The 27,245-nt window shown below is 40.0% G+C and overlaps 1 protein-coding gene across 2 annotated transcripts in view; it reads left to right on the plus strand.

The window, feature by feature from the left end:
* The first annotated feature begins 2,093 nt into the window (after window positions 1-2,093).
* TSPAN5 (tetraspanin 5) overlaps window positions 2,094-27,245 on the plus strand; it is an 85,312-nt gene continuing 60,160 nt past the window's right edge. The window contains exon 1 of one of the 2 annotated variants that reach the window (XM_027706575.1): window positions 2,094-2,202. In XM_027706575.1, coding sequence (XP_027562376.1) covers window positions 2,122-2,202 — 81 coding nt within the window. In that variant the 5' untranslated portion in view covers window positions 2,094-2,121. The remainder of the gene's footprint in view (window positions 2,203-27,245) is intronic. The other variant, XM_027706576.1, reaches the window with a different exon arrangement.

The raw sequence follows: 27,245 nt of genomic DNA on the forward strand, positions 1-27,245 counted from the left end.
GTTTCAATTTGACTTGTTGATTGGGAATGAATGGATTAATAGGTAAAACATCTGAGATTGTTGCTGAATTTATTGTAATAAATATTACTTTACAATATTTTCCTCCTGCCTGTGAAGCAATAAATTGTTAAGGGGTGCCAACATGTGATATTAGTAGTGTGTTATGACAGGAATATTATAAATGTTTAATATTAATAATTTAATAAGTATTACAGGTTGTCATCAATATTTGAAGCCACTCGTAAGAAGCGCGTCTTAATATAACACATTATTACCATACCCTACTGTAAGGCACCTGTTGTGCCTTTATCCACTGGTATGGAACATATGCATTACTGATGATTCACCTTTTTCTACCCTCTAGCCATGGATAGTCTTGTAAAGACAGTGTAAACAACAGACACAGGGATGAGGCTCATGTGATAAACTGTACAGTCCTAGTTAGTGTATAGATGTGTTGCATTAATTTCTCATTTACCAATAACATTGTTTATTTTCATGGATCTGTTTCAGCAGATGCTTTTCCTTCTTAATGTCTACCAGATATGACAAATATTTCCCTTCTCTCTCAAGAAAGACACAGGACAAGGCCCCGTAACTGATACAACACGATCTTGAACAAAGACTATCTTGTGTAGTTCTAACAGTATCATGCTTCTGAAGTGTGTTATCTTGCAATCCTGTAGAGATGGGAAATGTAATTTATTACAAAGAAGTCTTCCATCTTTTAAAATTGAGAGTTGCACTTGCAGAATCACAGAATCAATTAGGTTGGAAAAGACCTCTGAGTTCATTGAGTCCAACCTATGATGTAACACCACCTTGGCAACTAGACCATGGCACCAAGCGCTATGTCCAGTCTTCCCTTAAACGCCTCCAGGGGTGGTGACTCTACCACCTCCTGGGGCAGCTTGTTGCAATGTCTAATCACTCTTTCTGTTAAAAATTCCTCCTACTGTCTAACCTGAACCTTCCCTGGCACAGCTTGAGACCGTGTCCTCTTGTCCTGTCGCTGGTTGCCTGGGAGAAGAGACTGACCCCCACCTGGCTACAGCCTCCTTCTCCAGGCTTTCTCTTAGAGCTGGAGCGGGAAACTCTGAAGACTTGATCCGTTGAAATTATTATATTCTTCAGCGAAGAAATGCTATTAATTATGCTGTTAATGCCAGACCCTGTGTACTCTGAATCCCAAACAGCATATGAATACAACTAACCCACGTAACTTTATAGCTGTCAGGTTCAATATAAACTCAGTGTATGTTAAAATATAAATTCTAGCAATCATTGTAAAATAGTTCTTCACGCGTTCCTGCGCACACGAGGTCCCGTGGGACGCGATCCGAGGGCGCCCATTCAGAACAACACACACGGTGTAATTACGGCCTGGCTCCTCCTTTTTACTGCAGCCAGCCTGGAAGCGGGGCTGTCGTCCGTGCCAGGCGGGGCTATTCCTCGCCGTCTCGGCATTCCTGGGCCTGTGTCACCTCGGAGGACAGGGAGGGAGGGATGGCAGCAGGACAGCGGGACAGAACTCCCGGGAGCGGCTGCGGAGGGAGCGGGGCCGCAGCTCCACCCCCTCCCCGCCCACACCGGGCGGGCGGCGGCCGCACGGTCTGATTGGCGGGGAGCGGCGCCAATCACGGGGCGGGGGCGGGGCCGGGCGCGCGCGGCGGCCGTTGGCGCTGCGGGGGCGCGCTCGGGGCAGCGCGCGGCTCCGGCCTCTGCCCGGGCAGATCCTGCCCCGCCGGCGCCTCTCCCGCTCCTTCTCTCCTCCCTCCCGCCGCGAGCAGCCGAGGGCGTCCTCCATGCGGGAGAAGAGGAGGAGGAGGAGGAGGTGGGAGCTGCTCGCCGGCCATCCCCGGCGCCCGGCAAGTCGGAGCCGACCCGCCGCCGCGCCGCTGCTGCCGCATCTCCCCGCGGCGCGGAGCCGGCGCTGAGCCCTGCCCGCCGCGCCGCACCCGCACCCCTCCTCGTAGTCTTACCCCCACCCTCCTTCCAGTCTTCCCAGCCCCCTCCTCCTAGTCTTCCCCCTCCTTTTTTTTTTATCCCCCTCCCGCCCCCCCGCGCCCCCATTTGTTTCTCACCCTGGCCGCGAGCAAAGCGTCTTCATGAGCGCAGAGGATGTCCGGGAAGCACTACAAGGGGCCTGAAGTCAGTTGTTGCATCAAATATTTCATCTTCGGCTTCAATGTCATTTTCTGGGTAAGCGGAGCCGGTTGCGCGGCGCTTCGTGTCCTCCTCTGCCACCTCCTCCTCATCCTCCTCCCTCTCCATCCCGGCCGCCGGCGCCCCCGGTCTGGGCACGGCCGGGAGCGACAGCGACGTGTGACAGCCGGGCGCGAGGCCGCGGGGGGATTTTGGATGGGGTGCGGGTGCGAGGCCGGGAGTGCCGCCGCCTCCGACACCCCCCCGGCCCCGGACAGCCCTTCCCCGGGCAAGTTGTGGTGCTGCATTCCTCCATCTCCCGGGGATGCCGGCTCCTCTTCCTTTCCGGCCCTCCTAATTGCTTTTGTTGTAGGTGCGAAGAGGATTTCGTGCCTTTTTTTTCCCCCTCCTTTTTTCCTGTTCCCTCCTTCCTTTCCCCTCCTCTGCTTTGTGGTGGGGGAGGGAGGGAGCAGCCAGACACCCGGGCCTGGAGAACGAATTGATCTGCGTGTTTTCACGCTGACATCCCTGTTAGATGTAAATAATAACAAAAAAAAAAAATCACAGCTCAGGTTCTCTGAACAGTGTTGTTTAATGATTGCACAATGGTGAAGCTGAGTATGGCAAGGGTTTGTTATGATTAGCTGTTAACACATACTAGTAGTAGCAAGCATAGAATGGAGGAGGAGGGAAACAGTATTTCCACCCATCCCTAAAGTTCAAGCCCACGGGAGGCTTGCTTGGGCATTTGTTGGGATTCTGGCTGTGATCTGCCTGCACAGTATCTTGTTGCACTATTCTGGCTGTAGAGTGGGCAGAACTGTATAGTGAAATGTAACCTTCATATACTAGTACTTCTAGCATCTTCTCCATGTGTTGGATTTGAAAGAGAAGCAGCTGGTTTTGGATGTACATGCCAAATTTCGGAACCACAGTGGGGAAGGATGTGAGCATTCTCACACACATGTAAATGATGAGGTCTTCTTACTGCATAGAATGTTCAAGTCGAGTGAAGGCTCTTACATGTACAATCTCCCTCGTCATGAGATGTTCCACATAACAATGAGAAACATGCACAAACCCAGGTAGGGTGAATGTGTTTTTGAGGGGCTTTGAAAGCAAGTTGAATATAAATCCAGTATAGTGGCTTGTTTGGACTAGAAAGGAGAATTGAGGAAAAAGCCCCACACCATTTTGAAGTTTTATGGGTGAAAGTGGGGAAGAATAGAAGAGAAAAAAACCTTCTAAGCAGTACTGAGCTTCTGATCGTCCCCTTGGTGAGAACAGAGAGTGGTTACGTGGACAGCAGGTATCCATAGCTAACCTCAAGTCTGTTTTCCTGGAAAATAAAGATACCTGAAGAGGATGTTTGAAAGGATGGGAGTTTTGATTAATTACACTTTTATACTGAAATACCTTTCCTTAATCAAGAAGGTACGCTGAAAGAGTGAACCTGACTCTGGCTTTATGTCGGTGTTTACTTGGCCCCAGGCTGACCCCTGGAGATGAGTGGTAGCAAGCTTTGTAGTATTCTGACCCGACAGAGCTGTTTTGATTGTACTCTTCCGTTCAGTTTTTAGTGGTTGAGTTTGCCATGGTTCTTTTCACTTGTCTGTTTCTTTATTTGGATTTTCCTAGGCATATGTTGCTGTGAGCATGAATATTTTTCAGCAGGAAACAAGTGCTGTGAGGAACATTTGAGTGCAGTGTCCTTGGACTAAGAGAGGGAGATTATGGTGAAATCTACATAACTATATTAACTTGCTGTTTCAGGCACTGTCAGTATATCAGAGGCTATACACCCTTTAATTGCCTTCATTTTGTTTTCTGAAGGTTAATGTGTGCAGGGTGCAAGTGGGAAAGTGGTATGTTTTAGGTTTTCTGTAGCTACTCGTTTTCTAATCCTGTGTTCTTGAGGCTGGTGCAGCACAACTTCTGCAGGTGTGCCTCTCTTGTAACTGAATGGGCCAAAGGATATTCCACTAGGCCAGAGGCTTTATACTATTGGAATGCTAATCTGAAAACCTGAAAAATATAATTGTATGTCACCCACTCAGCCACTTGCTTGATGTGTGGCCCTTGCTTGCAGATTTCCTCTTTCGTAAAATGGTAATCATCTCATTTGTGTTCCTGGCAAAACTTCTTGAAATTCACAGAGACCAAGCACTTTATAAAAGTTTAGTCATTTCTTTAGAATATTGTAATCTCTTTATGAGAAAGCCTGCATTTATTACCACGTCTTTCATGATTTGGAGTGAAAATAGAGACAGTTGCTCTCGTAGAATACATTTTAATATTGTTTTTACTGAATTAATAGCAAATCCTTCAATAGTCTATGATGAAACTGGGCCAGAAAAGCTGTAAATGAAAATTGCAAATTCAGTTGGCTGTTTACAGAAAGTAATTATCAAAAATAGCCACTAATGTAGTAATTTTATATAGGTCGAAATGATAAGGAGGTCATCATATTAATGCCATGACACTCTCTAGGATCTTGCAAATGTGGAGATATGTAGCACACCTTTGATAGACCTTTTACCTGAGCATTGTTATGTAGTGGTTTCAACACAACCTTTAAAAATTTTAATGTAAACAAGTGGGAAATACTCTTTATTCTGCATCATAAACCAATGGACTAAAAGAGAATGAGTTGGAAGAGTAATGATTTTGACAAGAAAATTGTCAATGCCTTGAATAGAGGAATGTTACAGGTCTGCTGAAGTGATTGGGAGAGTGACTGTACGTGCTACTTAAACTGAAATTATTACAAAAAATCCGAGGCTTTAATATGGGCAAAATAAATTACCAGACCTTTTTGTCTTTTTGGTTCTGTGCTGGTTAGATATTCCTTTATTTAAAAACCACAACTGAATTATTAGAGCAACGACTATGGGAAAGTTGCACTCTAATGCTCTGTATGTAGTTGTGACTAAAGGTGACAGTATGCTTTTTGAAGATAGTTCTCAGACTTGCACCACACCAGGTAACATGTTCTTGCCTAAATGTGTGCTTCATACTGTTGTAGAAGACAATATTATCTGCTGAGTCTATGCATAATTAATGTTTTAGGTTTATTTGCAAGCTTAATTTCTTTTGGAAATTCAGTATTAATGTTGGTAAATACGCTGAAAGTGTTTGTTCAGAAAAACTTTTATTTTACGAGACTACTATGCTGTCGTGGAAAAGGGAAGCTCATTTTGCAGTGGTTAAGGTAAGATTTAGGAACGGAGAACTAATAGGCACAAATACATCTAAATCAGAAGTTAGAACTCAATATTATGGCTCCCTTCGCATTGCTCAGCTGCTGTCCTTCTGCAGGTTGTTCATGGGGCATACACCTGTGCTTTAACTTGATTAGCATAATGCCTGTGCAAAGCACCACATGGTTTGCTACCTTTCTAGGCTGGCAGCTGGTGGAATAGACAGTGCTTTTTTATGAACCTTTCTGGTTTTGTCTAGGTAAACTATACACTGTAATATAAGGTAAGAGAAAGCATTTTTCTGTAGTTAAAGAAAGCAAACAAATGATGCTCCTCCCTCCTTTTCCCCTTAGGCTTCCATGTAGAATGTTGTCAAAGGTAGAGTGCAAAAGGTCAAAGTAGGCCACCCAGCTTCCCAAAGGGCAAGAACCATTTTCCCCTCTTTCCCCCTCTACTTTTGCAAGACAGTTTTAGGCTGACTTTTAGTTCCAAGAGCTGTTTTAAATTGTTCTCTGTGCTTTATTATATTTGTTGGAAACTGCATATATATACTATTGCTTAACTCTGAATTTCAATCCACACTTCATTCCACTGACCCTTGTCTAATTGGAAAGATATAAAAAGCACTGACAACTCAGAAACTTTTGCTTTATCTGGTGATTCACTGTAAGTTGTGAGATATATTGCAGTTATGATGCATCAGCATATTACAAGTCATAACTTGTGTTTTAATTTGCTTGGCATCTGATGGTTTTGATGGCAACCATATGGGAGTCTAGTCTTCTGAATTACAGAGAGATAGCAGAAAGAAAATAAGGTTATGTAAGTGTGTTATGGGAAAAGTGTTGGAAAAGTGCAGTGACCTTTAAAGGACAGCCAATAGATTGCTTTTTAAATTTCGTACATTGTTGATAGTTTGTTTTCAGAGGGGGAAAAGATAATTTTTGATGTCAGCTGGTTTTCAGATATCCACAAGGAAGTTTGGATTATGTAATTTTCCCTTGCCAAAACAGATCAATGTTTGTTCCGTGCTATTTTCTAATGCATTCTGTAGCATTTGATCTTTAAAAATTTGCATTGAGAAGATGTCCTTGCAGAGGAAGTGGAAACATTCTGTTCATTTTCCTCCCTTCCCCCTTTTATGATCAAATGATTCTTATTTTTTATTTTGCATTTCTTAATAGCACAGATAGCTAAACATTCCACAAGTGGTCTTGTGGCCAGAAGCAAAACAATGCTTGTTTTGGGCAAGTGTCCTTCCTGCTGTTTTGTAACAGTGAAAGGCAGTGGTGTATATACTGAGCAAATAGATGCATTGTTGTGAGCTTGTGATTCTTGAACTCCTCAGTGTCTCTTTCAGCAGGTGTAGCCCCAGTATTTCAAATGCATATAAACATTTAGTAGCTGCTGGCTCCAAGGGACTTGCTTCAGATTTGTAGAGGTTGTTCATGGAATAAAATTTTTCCTTGCCCTATGTTCCCTTATAGCTTGGTGATAGGCTGTGTCATTGGTCATACAAAAAGAAATAGGTAAGGAACATGGATGAAGCTGTTTCTTTTCTCATAAATATTTGTTTTCCCAAACTAGGTGTTTGTAAATATGTTACTGTTTTAAGCTCTTTGATGTCTCTAGTTTCTGAAAGACTGAAGAAATGTAAGGGCACAAGAGCTAGAGAAAACTCATTGTGATTGCTTTTGTGACTTCTCCTGTTTGATGTCAATGTACTTCAAGAGAATATTATAGAAACTATCACAAGCAGCTTACATACTTTTCTTCTCTGTTAAAGATGAATTTGGTAAATATATTTACCAGTCTCTCACCTTGATTGAATTGTCAGAGTAAGTTTTTTCTGGTTGCACATCTATCTCAAAGTATGAAGAGTCAATTTTGAATCTTTAATGTTCCAGTCAGAGAAAAATGTGAATGGCATGCAGAGTACAGGCAGCCCCAACAGAATACTTCTGCAAGTGAAACATCTTACTGATATGTGTATGTGTAAAAAGAGGTTATCTTTGGTCCTAATCTCATCCCCTTTGTTGCATGTTGATAATACTTCCTTAATAAAGGCAAGAAATCCATGTTCTGTAACACTGAATATCAAGGTAGACGTGCTACCTTAATTCTGTAAGGCAGTCTTGTAATTGTAAACTTTTCGGTGTATGAATTACGTGTATGAATATGTACATATTCAACTGCAGTGTATGATATAATAGGCAAGTAGGGAAGGCAAGCATCAGCTATACTGGGGAAGAAAGGCTTTTTTCCCAGATGGGAACCCAGAAAACATATTCTTGTAAACAAACAAAAAAATTACGTACCAGGTGCAATAGATGTAGGATAATTTTCAGATGGAAAATGTGGGGGAGAAAGTTTTTTTGGGGGCAAGGGAGAAGGAGGAGTTTGGGTGGTTTTTTTGTTGTTGTTTTTGTGTGGAGAGTAGAAAGAAGAAAAATGTAAGGAACTTCTCTATCCTCTCCAGTGGACAGGAGTTTGTAAGTATGTATGTAATCTGCCATTTAAGAATGCTCTCTAAAACCTAGTTCTATAGATTACAACAATCCTGATGTACTTCTTAGTGAACTTTAATTTATTCTTTATTCCTTAAACTCTGTAAGATGCAAGTTAATGATTAGTAGAGGATGAGAAACTTGGGTTTACATTGCTTTCTTTTCTTTTGATTCCCATTCCTACAAATAGACTTTATGAAGTCTATGTTGAAAACAAATTAGAAACTGGTTTTGGCACCTGGACTACTACAAGTAATAAATTTGGAGCAAGAAGCTGATGTGTTGTTAAGTGTTCAGGCTAGGTACTTCAACAGTTTGTACTCCATTAACCAAAAGCAGTAACCTGTGAAGATTTGCTGTGAACATTTAGAGTATAATGTTTTGCTTTCAATTAAAACTGGAGGTGAGAGAGAATATCTTTTAACCCAAAGAAATCGCTTGACCTAATTCTGCCAGTTAGAGGATTCTAATCTTAAACCATAGTGCTGTAGGAGGGAACCAGCCTTCAGACTTGGCTTTGCCCAAAATATGCAGCCCGTTTCTCAAATGCATGGCTAGTAGTCTGTCAACAAGACTGTCTTTGTTTTATTGATATGGACAGGAGCGAGGAGCTGAACAGCTCATGAAGTAACCCAGCTCTGTTAGGGATGACCCAGAAGTCACTGTTAGCATTAGTCCTAAAAATGCCTTCCACTACAGTAATATTTTAAACTCTTCTTAATATCTGACTTTTCCATTAGCTAGCATTTCATAGTGACTTTGTACTCTTGTACCAGTTTCTGTCTTTGTTTCTGATAAAAGTTAGCAAGTATTGTTGCAATGCAGTAAAGAATTAAAACAAAAAAAGCTTATCCATTTTTTAATGAATGTACTGAATTGCATTTAATGACAGATTTACAGTGCAAAATCTAGGAAAACATTAGGCCTCAAATCAGTAAAGAATAATCTGTTTCTTTATCATTGTACTGTTGTGTGAGTTTGGAAAACATCTCATTTTTTGTGATTGTTCTGCTGTTCCTGCCACAAAATATCCTATCTCATGGATCACTGTGGATATAGATTTTCACTGATTTCAGCAGTATTTTGTACAGGTGTTAAGGGTTGTTGTGGGTGGATGTCACTGTTGTCACAGTGCTTGGTGTAGCTACTTCTGTAATGTACACAGAGATCTAGAGCAGTTCAGCCGCCTTCTTTTGCTGGCATTTAGAAATGTCACTAACACACTGAGGCTTGCAGTCAGGGGTGCTTGATTTGGTATCAAACTGACTCAGTGTGATCTCATATAACCTCCAGATGGCCTAACTTGCGGAGATGCTAAAAACAGTCAGATCCTACTCCTTTAGCTTTATAAAATAAATGAGCCAAATGGCAGTGCAGGTGCTTATTTTAATACACATCAGTCTCCACATCAGATTCTTCTGCTAATGTTTCAACTTCCCAGTCACTTTCCTCTGGACACATTTAGAAAAAGTATTTCAGCACACACAGAGGATCTTATGAATGAACTGTCAATTTCCCACAGAACTGGGAAAAATCAATATGCCTCTTCCAGGCCTTGAAAATCCCTCTGCTCTTAGTGAAGACTCCATTACATCAAATAATATTGAAAATCATTTCAGGCAAAATTCCTGATGTATGGTGATGGAAGAGCTTTTTTCTTTTTGCAGCAAAGCAAATACATATTATGAAGACACTTTGTAAATCTGTTCTGTACCTTTTGTCACCTGGTTTTCCTAACAACATAACTTCTTATAGAAAAAAATAAATCAAAGAATTGTAGGAACTTTTGCTTAAAGAGGTTCTTTTTCTCCTCAGTAAGCAAGTAACATTATTTCTAAAAGTGTTTGGTCCTTCTTTGTGGTATTAAATTCAAAGAAAGCATTAAATGGAGACTAGATGTCTTTAAATACATGCAATACTTTGGGTTCATAGAGGCTTCTGTTTTGTTTTCTTGAACATAGTGTTAATGAGTTAAAACCTGTGTATGTCTCCGGTCCTAGCTTCAGTAAGCTACTGTTAGAGGGTAATGAGTCTGATAGAAATGATACTGCAAGGATGCTTGACATAACTCAGCCTACTGGGTGTTTCCTAGTGTTAGTAGCTTACATTTGATGAGAGCCCAGCTTAATTTACTTTGATTTAGGGGCAAAACTTCCATGATGTGGAACATTGTTTTATGTCAGGATTTTCTCTGTGTCAAGAGAGCAGACTCTCTCAACTGAGCTCTGATGCCCTAAGCAAAGATGCGGTAGCACTTTGTGTGGGGTGTCACCCCAAGCAGATCCATCTGGTATCTGTTATTTTGTCAGAGCCTGCATCACAGGTTCTGCCTGTTGGACACCTTTGCTTTATGTACCCATGTAAGCTTCACATAGGCATATATTTACCCTTGTGAGGCTAAGTTCTCTATGCTTCCCTCACACTGAACTGCATCTCTTCTGCTGCATTCTGTGTTCCAACCAGCTGTTTGATGGGAGTTACCTCTACGTGCTGTAAATGCTTTATATATAAAAGCAGAGACACTGAGGAAAAACATTTACAGATAATATATGGCAAAGGTTTTGCTGCTTCATGCATTGCTTCAGTTAACTGTGTCACCTTGTGGAAGATCACTCTCAAGTTTGTCTTTGCGATGCCATGAGGTTAGAGTGTTTCAGGCTGGAGAACAGAACTTGGAAATGGTGACAGTTTAAAACATTGAGTCCTACTAGGTAGTGAAGAGGAGGGTTGGCAAGTATCCGGGGCTATTCTCAGCTGGGAGTATACAGAGGTGTTCTACTATGCACAGAGCAAGGGTTTCAGATTTTTTAATTTTAATTTTTGCCACCTAAATATAAAACTAGAAAGGTTCCCTGTGGGTATAAGATAGCATTTCATAAAATTTGTCTTCCTGACTGCCAGTTTATGTGGGTATATGTCAAAAGGAATATGTGTGAATTCAGTCAGTCCAACAATAATGAAATATATAATTAAAATAATTTAAAAAGAAGAGGTAAAACTTGTAAAGTTAGAATCTCTCTTTTCCAAGGAGTTATCCAATTCATTCCTAGGTGAAAATTCATCCATTTGGCTTGTGAAGACTATAAAAATGTGTATATATAAATATGAAATATGTATAATTGTACTTAAAAAATTACTAAGGTCCAGTTTCTAATCAATATTGCTTGATATCATGAACATTCTCTTGTTTCTTTTTCTTTCTGTGAGCATTAAGTGGTCATGTGAGATGTTACCTAATTCAATTTTTTTTCCTCTCTGAATACCTAGGAAGACCTATTTCTGTAGCAGGGCCACTTCCCCACCTTGATTGGCAGTAGTTTCATGGCTGATTTTGGTGTGCTGTCTTGCAAATTCTAGTGTAAAAATGAAAGCAGGGGGCTGCAAGTGGCTGAGGCTGGCACAAGGCTGCAGAACCACATGTGTTAATACAGCTTCAGTGGACTGATAGCAGTCAGTTACCAGATCTGATTGAGAACTCTCTCATCTGGAACAATTTCTATTGACTTGCTGTTTAGCTGCAAGAATGAAGTATGGGAAAATGGTAGGACCGTCTTCTCCTTTCCCTGCACAGATCAACTTTAAGTGATTGTACAAGCATGGCCTATCTCAACTCTAGGTAAAGTGGTTTTGGACTCAGGAGTACACAGAGGTGTAAGACATGCTGCTGTGTTAATAGATAGCTCACTCCAGTGAGGACTGTTATGTAGACATTGACTACTTGGGAATGCCCCTCTGGTGCGCTTTGATCTCTGTTTTTGTAAGACTTGTGGTGGTTATCTGTTTTCTCCTTAGTGCTCAGTGACGTTTGAGAAACAAAGAGCAGTGTTTGTCTACCGAGTTTATTGTAATGTGAACTTAATTTGAACTTAAGGTTAAGTGGACAGCTCCATCATTTACCTATCTAGTTTCTTCTCCTTCCCATAAATGTCATTCTAAACACCATGCTACTCCATGTAATAATGCAAATCCTTCATTGGAGTGGCCTGCTAGATGGGGTGGCAAATGATCTCTCTGAAGAGAATTTGTCATGATTATCCCTTCCCAAGTAGTATCCTTTCTGGTGGCTTTGTTACAACCAAAATATTAGTATGCATTTAATGTTGGAGATACATTTATATATATATAACACTATGCATGCATATATATATATATTACATGTACATAAAATAATGCAATACTAAAAAATTTTTTTTTTACTTGCTAGAGCAGAAGTTTATTATTAACTTATGTATTTATCTATTGTTATGTATCTAAAAGGAGCACTTGAAGGGACTGGAAACCCATCTAATTGCTGTTACGGGCAAAGGACTTTTTGCTTCCTCTGACTGTATTGTACTGTTCTGCTCCTGCTGGGAGCTCTGGCATGGTCACCAGTTGTGTTCCCACTTCAGCTGTGTGGTCTGGGTGTGGTTTGAAAACGTTACTTTTTTTTTTTGTGTTTTGTTTTCTTTGTTTTGAAGATAGGCAAAACCACTTCCTGGGTAAGTCTAGTGGTTTGTGGTGATATTTGAATCAATGTTTTATTCTTCAGAAACTTTTCCATGCAAGTAAGTTTGTGTTTGACTCAAGAACATAAGCCTGTTAAGGTTTACATCCTTGTTGACCTCTGCTTTCCTTCATTTTTCCCAAACCACTCTCATGCCTGTGGGAGAGAAAGTAGCTCCTGAATGGATGCAGTTAATAACTTTGCATATTAAAGTAAACCACTGTCAGTCCTGATGAGACTGACACTGAAGAGTTTGTGCCACTGTAACAGGTGAATGAGTTGTGGCTCCCATCTGACCATTTTTGTTGTTCTGAGTACTCTTCTCTGCCCCATAGTTTCATGACCCTATCAGCTGTTCTGCAGAGGGGCTGACCTCTGACAAAGGCAAAAGGATAGCAACAGTGGGCAACAGTAGCTTGTGTCTTCAACTTTTCCCATCCCAGAAATTTCTGTGTGTGTGTGTGATTTCCAGTGAACTCTCTATCATCCAGTATTTAATATATTATTTTAAATGTCATACTTAATAAATGACAGTGATGATATACTCCACTGTTACTTGTGGCTTTCTTGTCAATAGCAGCTTACTACTGCCTGGATAAATAACTGTGCCTCTTGTTACCTGATTCTTGTTGTTTTTGCCCTCCTTTCAGTTTGTGCTGTACTCCAACTTGCAGAGACTGTTCTCTCTGTTCCATTCTCCAAGAAAGCCCTTTTTATGTCTTACATGTATTTTTGTCTGTTCTTGCTCTTGTCACCTGGAGTTGAAAGCTCAGCTGGGTCTGTGCTGTTAGCCCACAAGAGCCTCTGCATGGTCACTGCCGTGATCCAAGAGGTGCAGTTTGCTGGCTTTGTTACTGGAATTCAGCCACATGTCCACAGGGAAGTGGAAAGGAGAAGTAAAAAACCCAACACTGAATTTTTTTGGTACCATTTTTAAGGTGCTTGTTCCTATTTGACAAACAACTTTGTTCCATAAACATGTGCCTCCTTTCAGTGTAATGTGCAAGCATCTCCTTTTGAAGCAGCAAGCCTCAGTATTGGTGCAAGACCTTCCAAATTACACCTGTGGGAGATAATCCTTCTTTAGTTGTGTCAGACTGTTTGTCTGGTGAATATCAAAATTGTACACACTGCTCTGGCTCTGATGTGAAGAATTTCACATTTCATAGCAATTCATAAACAATTGCTGCAGGACTGAGCTGTGTAGGATCAGGTGAGGTGGAATGGATGGGGCTATTGTAGAGACTGGCATGGTCAGCAGAGATTTGAGCGATGTGCCGTGTCTCCTTTTTTGCACCACATGGAAGGCTTGTTGCTTTTGAAGCACAGGATCTCAGCAATACTTGAGGCTGGAGTACAGGACTGAAATTTAAAGAAGCTGGTGGTTGTTCCTGCTTTATGAGTTAGAAAAATAGTGTAAAGTTCTACATATTTCATGTTGAGAGTTGGTGGGATTCCTTTTTTGTATCTTTGGAGATGATAAGAACTCCAGTGGGTATTGCTGTTTGTTTAAATCTCCTTCGTGTACCAAGGTCAGATTTTTATTTACTTTAAAAGGCTATCTTGCTCCAATCTGCCACTGTAATATATCCTTAAAATGACTGCAGATGATATTTATAGAGCAAGGTAGAACACTTCTGGTGTAGCTGTGTTGTCAAAATTGTTCAAGTGAGCAGTATTAGACACCTAGCTTGAGGAATTCAAAGGACTTTGTATGTTGGAAGGATGGACTTTGCATTGTGGGATGTGATTGGACTTCTGTATTAATGATGGTGAGAAGAGAAACCTGTAACTTTTCACAAAAAGAGCAGGAATGGAATACACCACTTGTTCATAAAGCAGAAGGTGTTTAAATTTAAGAATGTAGTCTTTTAAAAGTGAGAGGATAGTCATATTTTGTCTGAAAAACACTGCCTTGTTTTTTATTGTATCTCCATGTTGCCTTCTGCGAAGATATTTTTCTGCAGTTATTGTTATCAAAGCGCCATTCTGGGAGCTCTCTTGTTATTGTTTCACTTTGTTTTGTTGGTAGAACTTTAGTTTAAAAACTTTCTACCTTGGAAAAAACCCCCACAAAGACAAACCAAAACAAATGTCCATAAAGATGTCTCAGAATTCCGAGAAACAAACTGTGGATCAATTATTAAGTGCCTTCTCTCTCCCTCATCCACTTCCTGATGTGGTATTAATTTTACATGAACCCCCCGCATTGCCCTTCATCCACTTAGGGTATAGAGCACAAAGGCTTTCAGCACTGTAAATGATTGGGCACTTGTTACAACCCTCTGCGTAAGAGCAGATCCTGTTGACTTCAGTGGGAATCACTTGTTGGCAGCTGCATAATTGTTTTTCAAACAATGTAGTTTTTTACAAAAAAAAAAAAAAAAGAACAAAAAAGGGAGGATGTGTGGGAAAGCTCAAAGAGGTACCCGAAACAAAACACTGAAAAGTCTTTCATAAGAGCTAGAGCAATTACTTCAGTTGCCTAAGTAGCTAAGAGCTGGCAAAAAGGGTGTTACAGTAGTCTAACCAGAAACTCTGGCAGAGAACAGTGGAGCCTATCAGGCGGTGTTCCTACTCGTTTGTGTTTTAGAGCATCCTGCCTGACCATCCTTTAGATGATAACTTCCCTCAGTAGCAGGAGCTATATGGTACTCTAATACTTGTAGCACTGGGAGAACTCAGCCAATGAAGGACATGGAGTTTGTCCTCAGCAAGCAATTGTGACTGTATTCTCTCTAGTTGTAGAGTAGTGGTGTGCTTGGATGAAATAGCTTTACATGTGCTGAAAAACCACTTAACAGTGGTTTCTGCAGGCTATGTGCCTTGCCACCAGTCTGGGCAGTGAGCTGGTCACCAGTGCCGTTTTTTATAACTAGCGATTCGTAGTACTTCATTGAGCACTGAGTCCTGCTTTTGCCAGGCATGTACATAACAGCAGCAACTTCATGATAAATCTTTGTCCAATGGAGCTGCTAATGCTCAGCTCTAAAATACCACTACTTATGTGGTCTACCATTAGCCACATAAGAAATCTCCACATTTGGTTCATGGCATCTGAACTTCAACAGCATCTTGGGCTAAAGATAATGACTTCTGCATGAAATATGTTCCATTACTGCTAATGGTGTCTTATTTTATCTGACACACTAGCTTACTTGATAATTTCTGTAAAAAAAGCATAAAAGAAGCCATGTATATAAATCAAGCTTGAAAATCAATTTATAGCTGAATGGGAACTGAACATCTCGGTCTAGTTTTGTTTATGCTTTGGTGATTGATAAAGAAAAAATAAAAACAGTCCAAGTGTAGAACTTGATGCACATTGCACTTATTTTCTACTGTTGGATTGTTTCAGCACTTTGTGGAAAAGCGATATGAGTAGGTAGTTGTAGTCTGTGCTAATACCAATGGTTTCAATACTATTAAAAGTAAACAGTAAGAGCCACCTTTCTTTTTGCCTTTAAGGAAGGCTTTGAAGAATTGTGCAACTGATTCTTATTGATGGCTCGGAAAAAAAAAAGAGTCAAAGTTAACAATCCCTGCTTTAGATTCATTGTACCACCAAGGGAGATGAAGAACTTTGAGCTATTGCACTGAATCCTTAATCAGCTAAATTGTCATGTACCTTCAAATGAAACATTAGCCTCCAGTGCCAAAAGTTGCTCCACAGTTTTGGAGATGTGCTGAGCCTTCCCTTTTGACTAGATTCAAAGCAAGGGAGTTCCCCAAGGGAAAGAATCTTGCTTTTATTTCTCTTTAGTATGTGAAGAAACAATATATCAATGCACCTACACCTCTTATTAAAAAAGTCAAAATTTTAATGGTTTCAAATTTAAAAGTTTGAAGATCCTGTAGTCTGGATTTCTGTTACTTTTGTGTGGATTGACAACTTTTAAATACCTAGAACAGATGTTTGTTTATTTTAAGATATGTTTGGCTGTGTTTTGTACAGTGTGAAAGATGTGATAAAAAGGCATTTTTGAATAATCTTTAATTTCCAGATGGGGTCCCATACAGATCAAAAGTAGTTTGGAGGTTTGATGGTTTTTTTCCCAGAGGCCATTTCAAGATGGTATCCTTGCCAGCTAAACCAACTTAGAACAGTTGGGCCAGTGTAAGGTATGGCTTCATAAACCAACTGAGAGGCTGGTGAAGAGTGACATGGGAGGAAGGTAGCTCCACTCAGGTGAGGATGTGACCAGGGGAACTAAACAGACCATTTTGCTACTGAAAAACCTATCTAGTTTAACTGCCTTAAGTTAAAGTCATGTAGATTTTGTTTTTATGAGTGTTGTCCATGTCAAACACCACCACTGCAATTAATATTTGGCATAATTAGTAATTTTTAAGGACAGACCCAATCTGGAAAAAAACCCCCACTGTAGACTGAGCAATGTCCCTTGAAAATATTAATCTTAATTAGCTTTGAAGTCTGTGGACAAGTTGTCATTTCCCTATTGTTTTCAAGGTTTGATACCTTTGATTGACCCCAGGCTGAGTTAAGAAAGCCTGAGTTGTGAAAGGTATGTTGAAATCTGCAGAGCTAGAGTTACTACAGAAGTTATGGAAACTAAACCATTAATACTGGTCTGGTAGGACCCAGCAGGAGTTTGGAATGGTTTTTCTGCTGTACTTTACTTAAGGGTGGTAAAGGTGTGCTCTTTTCTTTCTTCCTTGAGCTTTGGGATAAATGTGTCTAATGAGAATTCTTCTTTCAGGCTTAAGCTGAGATAATGCCAGCAGTTTGGACTGCATGATCTGTAAGCTGTTACAAAATTTCAAAATGAATTCTCAGTGTTCAGAAAGAGTTATGTATTTGCTGTTCGTGAAATGTTCTCAACAAACTAAAATCATGAGTAAAGTAACCGAAAGCAAAAGGAGTAAATACTCTTAGGTTTCAAAGGTAGTATTGGAAGTAATTTTGTGTTATTAAAGGTAGCTCTGAAATTTTCAAGAAATTGTTACTTTAATGAGAATATATAGAATTAAAACATTCATTTAAATTCAGATAAACTGTTAAATCAGTGTCTTCCTTTTAATATTGGTATTTTGCATTTAAAATAAAAGGGAATGTTCTTAGATTTGGATAGGACGCAAGATGAAAACTTGCAGAGGGTTGGGCAGAAAGTTGTTTTGAAGCTTTTATGGGTGAAGTACTGTGAGCTGTTCTAGTCTTTCCTCTCTGACATCTAACATTATGTTTGGATTGAAGCATTTCCTGATATAGAATAAATAAGATATAGAATTCCTGATGTAGAATAAAATAAGGCATCACTGTTAAGGTAGTCCTCAACCTTTTTAGAAGTGCAACAGAGACCATACCAGTGATCATACTGGACCAGACAATAGGTTTGTTTAAGGTAAATATTCTTAGAACAGTGGCCAGCTGGTAAGAAGTATGAGAAACAAGGCAGGTAGTGATAAATCTTAGGGAGTATGCTCTGAATCCCCAGCCTTTCAGATCCAGAATTAGTATCTTTGTACTTGGAATCCCTATATGTATTTTTCTTTGTGAATTTATCTGGTTGGTCCTTGAATCTCTGACTTTCTGAAGTGTGTGACTTCCAGTTGTTAGCTGTACATTTTCCCTATTAGTATTGGCTTACTTTTGCGAGAGGTGGAGTTCCAACAGGCATCTAATAAAGCATTCTGCAGCTTGGAGTCAATTAACTTTCATGTTCATCTGCTTAGTTTAAGTGAAACCACAATGAAAATCCTGCATCTAAAGAATGTAGTTTGAAACATCTTTTATCTGCTCCCTCTGTACCTTGCCCCTGGCTTTTCCACACAATACCATTAAGAAACAAATTTTGGATACCTTCCTTTTCAGTGGTTCGGATGGTTGAATTACAAATGTAGGAGGCGTGTAAAGTCAAGTAAGTGTAGCAGTCCAAGGCAACTACAGCTGGATGTCACAGATGAAAAAGCTTTCTGCTGGGAAGAGGAGCTTTAAGTTTCCAGATGGTGACCTACTTGGATCTTTACACAGCTCCTCCAGTTACAATGAATTAACCATTTTCAGCCCAGGTCGTGTTTAACAGGAAGGTATACAGTTGGCAGTTTTTATGTAGGATTCCAATTGGTTGCAGTTCTGTCCTTTTTCATCCTCTCTTTCCCTTGCCTCCCAAAAGGAAGAAATGAGCAAGTCTGCACTCCCAGAGTTCTTATTTAATTCTGACATTGGTTATGGTGGATCCTTATTAAGTAACAAAATGGTATACTAGGGCTGAAAGTTCTGTGATAGGCAGGTGAATCTGAAGGGTGTTCTCAGGCAGGTGCCAGACTGTTCCTTCCTTTGATTACTATTTTGGTAGGTTCTAGAAATTAGCTTTAACATAAAAGCTCAAATGTAGCACTTACCTGTTATTTTGGAAGGAAAGGTGGGAAATTCCTTTCTTGTCTGGGCCCTGAAAAGTCCGTGAGCAAGTCTGTGGCTTTTGAGCAGTGCTGCCTGCTGCCTAGGCTGTCTCTGAAGCAGAGACCAATGTACTAGGAGTACGACTTTGAGGGGTTGCATAAGGTAAATCAGTGGCCAGACAGTACAGCGGAGTCATCAGTGCTGTATAAGCATGACATCCCTAAGATTCTGTTGTAGCCCAAGCAAATTTGTTCAGACAAGTTTATAGAAGTCACCTTACGTTATACCATGGCATTTGACACCTGGTAAATGAAATGTGAGACTTTTCTTGTTTATTTCCATAATAGTCATGGGAAGGGAGGAAGAACATAAGTGTCATGGGTGACTACTAGTATTTACTGACAGAGAGAAGATGACATACACCAGAGAGCCACATAACTTGGTGGTACGCTTCTCACCAAAAAAATACCAGATCCTTTAAAGCTAACTGACCATGCAGAGGCTGACTTTAGATTTAAGCTAGTTTACTAGGCTTGGGGAAAAAAAAAAAAGCTTACAGAGTTCTAAGACTTTTTGTTTTACTAAGAAATAATAAATGAATGCTTCTGAATGCCTTTGTAAGTCCTTATTCCCAGGGCCCAGGTCCATGATCTGATCCCATTGGGAATGGGATTTCCAGATAAACAACTTAATCTAAATTCCTGTTGTTATAGGAAATGAAAAAAAAAAAGGAAGAAGGCCTGAGAAAACAGTTTGGTAGGTGTTTATCCTGAAATCTGTTTTATTTGCTGCACGGGGATCTATTTTAGAAGTACTTCAATGAAAACTTGCACAATAGAACAAGGTGCTTTGAGGCTTCACATTTAAAGGTGTGTTATTTTGTTTGGTTGATAGTTTCGATTTTCTGAAGTTTTTAGGTGTGTGGTTTTGTGTGTTTTTTTGGGGTGTATCGGTTTTATTTTCATTTTGTTATATGTATGTGAACTACTTGGATTAATTAATATTTGCTTGGCAGCCACAGAGAGTGGTTCCCTCTCTTGCCCCCATCCTTAGTGTTTGCTGTACAACTGTGTTTTGCATCGTGCCCTGATCTTTGATATGATAGATTCTACTGAAGAAGAAATAAGCCCATCCTGGAAACTGAATTTCATGCTGTAGGCTAGGTATACTTCCAAAGGTGTAATTGCTAGAAAACTATGGTTTCTACTAGCATTAATAAAATCCAAAGTGAGCAACATATACTAGGATGTTTGCTTTTATATAAAGGTATGTTTGTGTGTGTATGTGTGTGTGTGTGTATTTTTTTTTTTAACGTTTTTCCCTGGTTCTGTTTTTCCACTTCTTCTCCATACCAATACTGCTGAAGCTCATTGAAGAGAACAGCTTTTGCTCTTGCCAGTCAGAATCTGTTTTTGCAGTGAGGGGTCCCTGCTGGGGAAGTCTTTCTTTTTCTGCTATCTTTCTTCTCTCTGCAGGGTATCAGGCATCAGGACTGCCCTCCTGTCTGCCCTGCTGACAGCCGTACGTTCTCTGCTCTTACTGCAGCAGCTGCTGCTCCTCAGCCTGACTGAGAGAGCATAAATTAAAATACAAAAGTCTCCTGTGGCCACTCTTGGCTGACAGTGCAATGGCAGATCAGACCTTCCTACATCATCTTCACTTGACTTTCTTCTTTTTCTCAAGAATTTCCTCTGCATTTGTATCAGTCATAGTCTTTTACCACTGGGCTGAATAGCAGCAGCAATCCAGTAACTCTAAATGTTTTATGTACTTGAGTGATTGGAGCAGTTTGCAGAGAAAAGAATCAGCAATGTGGGTTTCATCAAAAGCTCAAGTCTTTCTTTCTGCTTTTTATACTGCCTGAAGAAGGCAGGCTATTTTTGTGCTTTTCATGGCTGCTGAAGATACAGGGCTAATTCCTGTTCTCCCCGCGAAGTCAGTCGGAGAGTTAGAAACATCAGAACCATTGTGTTGCCATTGTGTGTGTGTGTGTGTGTGTGACTTAGGGCACAGCAGTGAGTGGAGTTTTTTCTCAAATGAGTCTTTTTGTTTTGAAGCCTGGTGTTTGTAAAGGGGTTCTTAACTCCCAGAGGGCAGAGAGGGAGCTGCTTAGTGGTGGGATGAAATGCCATGCCTCAAAATTGGCTATGTAGAGTTTCTGGCCCAACTGTATTCTTTTTCTGAGGAGGTTGTTTTGTATTTACCCTGTGTCTGACATAGATGTTCTTTGGCTCAGTGTACTTAAATGTGAGAACCCTTCCTTGCAGAGGTGATAAGTGATGAGGATGATGATTATTTTTAGTCTTTTTATTAAAGGAACTATGCCCACCTTCTCGGCATTTCCCTGCTCTGGATTCCACAAACTGGTTTGGCTAATTGGGCACTTGAGTGTAAATGTATTGATACATTGTGTGTGAATTTCATATCCTCTTTTAACTTTCGAGAGAGCACGTTAAGCCACAAACGCTTTTCCAGATGGTTCATTTTGTTAAAAACTGAAGTGTTTTCAAGTTAGGTGGACACTCCCCCCTCTATCCTCTTCTGGCATATCATTGTGATCTTTAAGTTCTGACTGGGCAGTTGGGGCATTTCATCAAAGCATTGCTCTGATTATCTGCATCTTCTGAGTGGAGAAACAGTTCTGGAGGGAACAGTCTGAACAACATTTTTCCAGGGTTCTTTGATGAACCTAAGTGTAGCTCTCAAGTTAATTTTTTTTGTTAAGAGTTATTTAGGTCTTAGCTGAACAAAAATAGGCTTCAACCACTTAGAGAGTCTTACCTGAAATCAGTGGCACTACCTTTGGTTTACTGTGGAAAAGGGTCCTAATTTGCAAAGACTCTTTTCTCCGAAGTAAGAATTTGATAAAACTTTCTGAAGTAGTGTAAGCTGTGGCCATCTTCACAAGTGGCTTCAGGCTGATGGAGGCTGATAAGAATCTCTCATTGATAATGCAGCAGACTGAAGTCCATGTTAAATGTTAATAGGTTGTCTAAGTGCTCTTTGAAAACTTGCCCTGTTTTAAAATTTTTCCTTAAAAATATCATAGATATTATGGAAATTGTATAAACATATGGTAATGTTTGGAAATAATCATGGGACCAACGGTGGAATTGCTGTTCTGCCTACCAATTGGACTTAACAAGAGCAAAATGCCATTACTACCTTTGTAATTAGATTTATTTTAATGTCTTTGAATAAAATACCTCTGAAATCAACTACTGAGTGCTTTAACTGCTTTGTTGCTGCTTAATGAAACCGTGGCCTTGCCAGACTGCCTGCTAATGGAGTGCTTGTTCTTTTCCTCCCTGTATATTTAGTGTCTGGACCATCTTCAGTAATGCCTAATGGATATGCATGCAGTAATGAGATTCAAAAGGAGCAGGGTTGATGTCCCTGTATCTTTAATCACAGTTTTCATGTGTGGTGCTTATAATGGCAGACAGGCAGGATGAAAAATTCTCCTTCTTTAAACTTGAGGGCGAGTGAACATTCTTCCAAGACCAGTGAGAAAAATGTTCCTCTCCACCCATCCCCACCCCTCCTTGGGTGAACTTCTTTGAATGAATCAATTACTCTTACAGCAGGTTTTACTTATATGGTAATTGAAATTTGTATTCAGTACCCATCGATCAAAATAGAATTATTCTGCTGTTAGGTTAGGTGAGGAGGACTATAATGGGACTGGTGACTCGTTGCTCACAGGGAGAGTGGGAGGATTCACTAAAAGGATCTGAAAGGTGTTCAGGATCAAGCTGTTTACTGTGTTTCTTTGTCTAATTTCCCAAATCTGGAAGCAATGAACAAATGTCAGTGGTAATTCAAATACCTCTCCTGAATGAATAAACAGGCTATCCCATTTTGTCATACTGAATAATATTCCGCATTGTGAAAGCCTAAAAGCAAAGCATGCCTAAGCTTAGAACCTTTTAATCCACATTACATTAAAATGTCTTGATTTATGTAATTGACTTTATGGATTTGGAAGGAGGGAAGTATCAGGACTTGCTCATGCTGTTCATTTTATCATGCTAATTAGGCAACTGAAAGCCACCTTGGTGGTGGGGTTAGAGAGAATATTGTGCAAGTAAACTGTTATATGAAAGCAAAAACCACACGTGGAAAAATGCATGTGTGTTTTTCCTTCAATAAGTTTAATGCTAGTAGCAGGTGCCAGATGAGTAGTCCTGTAAGCTGGCATCCTGTATTTCCGTGTCACATACAGCAGAATGAATGGGAAAGCAAGTGTCTGTGCAGCATCCATGCTGAGGTGCAGTGCCAGGGTACTTCTGTAGCTGTTGGTATCTCTTTCCTGGTAACTCCACCCCAGCTGGTAGAAACAATAGTGGCTCTTTGGTGTGGCCGGCTAGTGCTTGAATTGAGTAAGCTGGTCTTCCTTTGTTAGCTGCTCTTCTGGAGAGTTGCAGTTGTAATAGCGTGTTGACTCTTCCTATCTTTTTTTTCTCCTTTTTTCTCTTTTAAACAGTAAGCCTTCTCCTTGGAGAGAATGAGAAATATTTTGTGCACTGATTTTCTGTTTGTGGTGCTGTGAAAGAGTATAAATTTCTGTTAAATTCTGGTCAGCCCAAAAATATTTTGGTAGAAAGAGTCCAGGGTGTGGTGAGATTACCCAAAAGGGTTGCTAAGGACTCATAAAATTAATTGTAGGAATTTTACCATTCCTGTCAGTTGATAGTGCTCACTTCTTTTTTAGTTCTGAAATTGTATCATCCTTGAATGTGTTTTTGTGAATCACTGTCACTTGACTTGCTTGTGGGTTCAGAAAATTGACTTTTGTGTAAAGCTCTTCTCTGTCCTTTCCTGGCTGATTAAATAAATAACACTTTCCTGAATTTTTGGCATACCTTTGTGTTTGTGTTATCCTTTAAAGGTGAGGAAGACGACTGAGAAGCATATCTGCATCCTCTTCTATTTAATACCAAAACTAACAAAACCTACGTGAATCATGCTGGTCTCTTCTACAGGCTACAAAATAAGAAAATAGGAACAGTACCTGAAGTACATGGTAGACTGTAATTGCCTACTGTCACACTGTGATTTGCAAAGACTGTAGAAGCAATACAAATAGTAGCATTGGTTTTTTTTTTTCCCAGGCAGTGTTCCTTCCACCCTCAGTTATGACCAGTGCACTTTAGTTACAGCTCCCTAATATGAGCCGAAGAGACTTTTGCAGTAGCTCAGTGTCAGAGGGGGAGTGTGTAGCTGCAGTGTAGGATTCATTATGCTCTGAACTGACACTGCCATGATTCAGCTGACGGTTTTTACGCTTGCTGGCATGGCCTTTTCACAACATAAGATGCTTTGTTCATTTAGTATTGTGTGAGGTGATTGTCATGATTTCAAACAGGCTGATCATGAGATTTTGAGTTTTTTGACACTTGTTTTGGGTTGACTGCACTAGCCTGTGTTTTCTGTGAGTGCTGTAATAATATAAATAACTGTGCTTTTTGTTCTGACCAAGCATATTCTTGAAATGTCATTTCAAGTGTAATAATGGAGAGCATGTTAATAAGAATGAGTGGGGCATGCAGCTGTTGGGTTGTTTTCTTTTTTGAGACTGACCTGCTCAATCTTCCCAGGACCTTCTTCATTTTTTCGTGGGAGCTTGGGAAACAACTGCTGATACATTACCTTCAGGACATTGACAAGTATTGTTCAAAGGGGTAGTTTGTTCTGTTCTGTTTCCTCTACTTCCTACTGCAGTAAAGCTTGGCCTGGCTTGTGTGTTAAGAAGCCAGTTACTCTGACTGGAGCTCTCTTAAGGGCTATAGACAAAGACAGTGAGAACTTGCTTAAAATTTGGTGATGTCTTGGACTGGAATAACAGACTTTGGTTTGGTGTGACTTGTTGTTGTCAATGCTTTGCTCAGAATTTTGTACGCTGTGCAGATAGCTGGAATACACTTGCATTAAGAATATTTTGGCATTAAAACAACACGTATTTTCGTACTGAAAGTAAAGCCCTTTCTTGCTGATCTTGCATTTGTTCCTAAAAAGCAGAGTACTTCAGAGGTGCCTGTGGAAAAATAGAGATCATTTAGTTTTGAGCAGTTACTGAAAAACTAATCCTGCACTCCAGAATATAATGAGTTGTGGATTCTTCACTTCATTGAGTGAAATATGAGTGAAATATAACTGGTGTGACCTACTTTATTTGCATATTTAACATACTGGATACTTTCTGTCGTTTTTGTTGGTTTTTTCTTTTAGCTTGTTTCCTAGGAAACAAATGCCCTGGTATACTAGAGAACAGCTATTGTATGGAGAATGCTGCCCTTCTGAGCATTGTTCTTTTGTAGGTGGAAGACTTTAAAGGGGAAAGAGCTGGAGTTTTCAAAAACATCTTTCTTAACCAGAATAGCACAAGGATGTGTTTCATGCTGCTCTGCAACCCCTCAATGTATTTTTTTTTTTAGTAGGAGTATCTATGTTATAATGGCTTATCTAGTAAAACTGCTATATATGTTCCTATTGAAGGCATACCAAAATAAACTGAATGAGTAACTAATAAATGGTTGTTTTTGTCATCCTTGCTGAGCACCATGTAGATGCATATTTCTAAAAGTGTTTTATTTTGAATTATGTGAAATGGAAACAATAATGCAGAATATAAGGGTCAAGTAGACTTCAAGAAGTAATATTTACATTAGTGCAGTAGGTCAAGAGGGCAGCGAGAAACCTTTTAGATGTAAAAATTGTCTACAGTTTGTTATGCTGCTGTGGGTTATAATTTCTTATTTTTATTTTTAGCCCAACGTTTATTGTTGTGATGTTAAAAAAATAGTTGTGATTTTTGCAATGTTAAATTTGAAGCTGTGATGGTGGTATAGTTTTGGGATTGGTAATGCTGGTGGAAGAAAACAAACTAGCTCACTGGTTGAACTGTCTGGTTAAATAACAAGAATGGTGGGAAGAGTGTTGTTGAGTTTGAAAATACTGAGCAAACTGGGGGAGAAAGAATAAAAGGGAATCTGAGCTTTTGGTAATGTGTGACAAATAGGGATGAGTTCTATGGGTTGAAAGTGCTGCACAGTTTCCCTTTGGTCTTTTTACACAGGCTTCAAAAACTTACATAATGACCAATGATCAGTGGGGCAGGTAACTTACAGCCATATCTCTTGTAATTTGTGACTTATTCTGCTGTTTCTGAACTGCTTGAACTGAGCGTGTAGAATGTGGTATAAGTCTCAAATACATATGTCACTGTAACCTGAGTTGTGTGCTGCAAGGTCTTCATAGTTGTTCTGATAATTTTCTTTAATTCTGTAGTTTTCCTGTAGTCCTCTGTATGTTGAGAAGGGAATAGTGGCAGGATGAGAGAAATCCATCCATGTAGCTCCTTAATTTCTCGCCAGAGCTTTATTTAGTCCCCCTTTATTCAGCGCCTTCCTGAGGGAAGGACAGGTTGCTAACAGTAACAGTGTGTGATCCTGAGCAAAATAAGGGGATGTGGTGGGGAACGGAGCTTGTTTGTTTAGAATTGCTTTTGGGTTTGAAATCCAAAAGAGCTAATTCTTTGTCCATATTTGCCAGTAGTAGGGATATAATGTGTACATTCTCTAGGAATTACAACTTTCAAACAACGGAGCATGTTTCACATAGGGAAAGAAATTATGATTTTTCTTAAGAAAAAGCTCTTTTTGGGGTCAAAGGGATGTTCAGATTCTGTGTGGTGACTTCTGCAAATGAATCAGATGGTGATCTCCCCAGGTGGTTGTCATGTGATTTATCAAGTGGTTTTACCTTTTGGAGAGAAAGTAGATGACTGACATTGTTCTGGATGTTCAATACCAGCATCAACTGCTGTTCATGAGTACCTGTTCCTACTTGTGCTTGGTCAAAAAGATGACTGACTGTTAGTAATGAAAGATTTTACAAGTCTTTGAACTCTTCACGTGCCAGCTTTTGTGACTTGGGAGTACATTATGCCACTGCACCTTTTCACTGCTTGCCAGGGAACCTCCTCAAATTGAAACCAAATTTGAAGACACAAGCATTATTTAACAGTCTCTCCAAGTAACTGATTCAAGTTCTTTTAAAAGCAGCTGTACTCGATGTGATCTGCACCTCTTGTAAGAGCTATGTGCCAGTGAAACTGTTGATCTTGTCTAACTTTGTGCACATAAAATAAGACTTTCTCAACACATAGACACAGGCAAATAACTTCAGATTTTCAACACAAAGCATAAAAATCGCTAGTTCTCACACAGAGCATCTAATGTTGTTTGTCAGCATAAGGGCTGGAGTGGGGAGCAAAAATAGATCTAGGTGCCATAGATCTCTTGAAGTAGTAAAATATCTAGATTATATGACTTGAGCCAATTAACTGTTGCTGAACTGTCCCTTTGCATAATAAATACATAGCATGTGAATGAAATAATGAGAAGCTGCTGATTAGCTTGCTGTTCCACCAGTGATGGTGGAAGAGTCTAGGGGAGAACTTTGTGCCCTGACTATTCAGTTATTAACATCCATGGATACAGCAACTAAAACTTCAAAACGTGGAGAGGTCAAGCGTTTGGGAG

This window comes from Neopelma chrysocephalum, unplaced genomic scaffold, assembly GCF_003984885.1.
Source record: "Neopelma chrysocephalum unplaced genomic scaffold, ASM398488v2 Primary Assembly neopelma1_382, whole genome shotgun sequence".
Classification (NCBI taxonomy): Eukaryota; Metazoa; Chordata; class Aves; order Passeriformes; family Pipridae; genus Neopelma; species Neopelma chrysocephalum.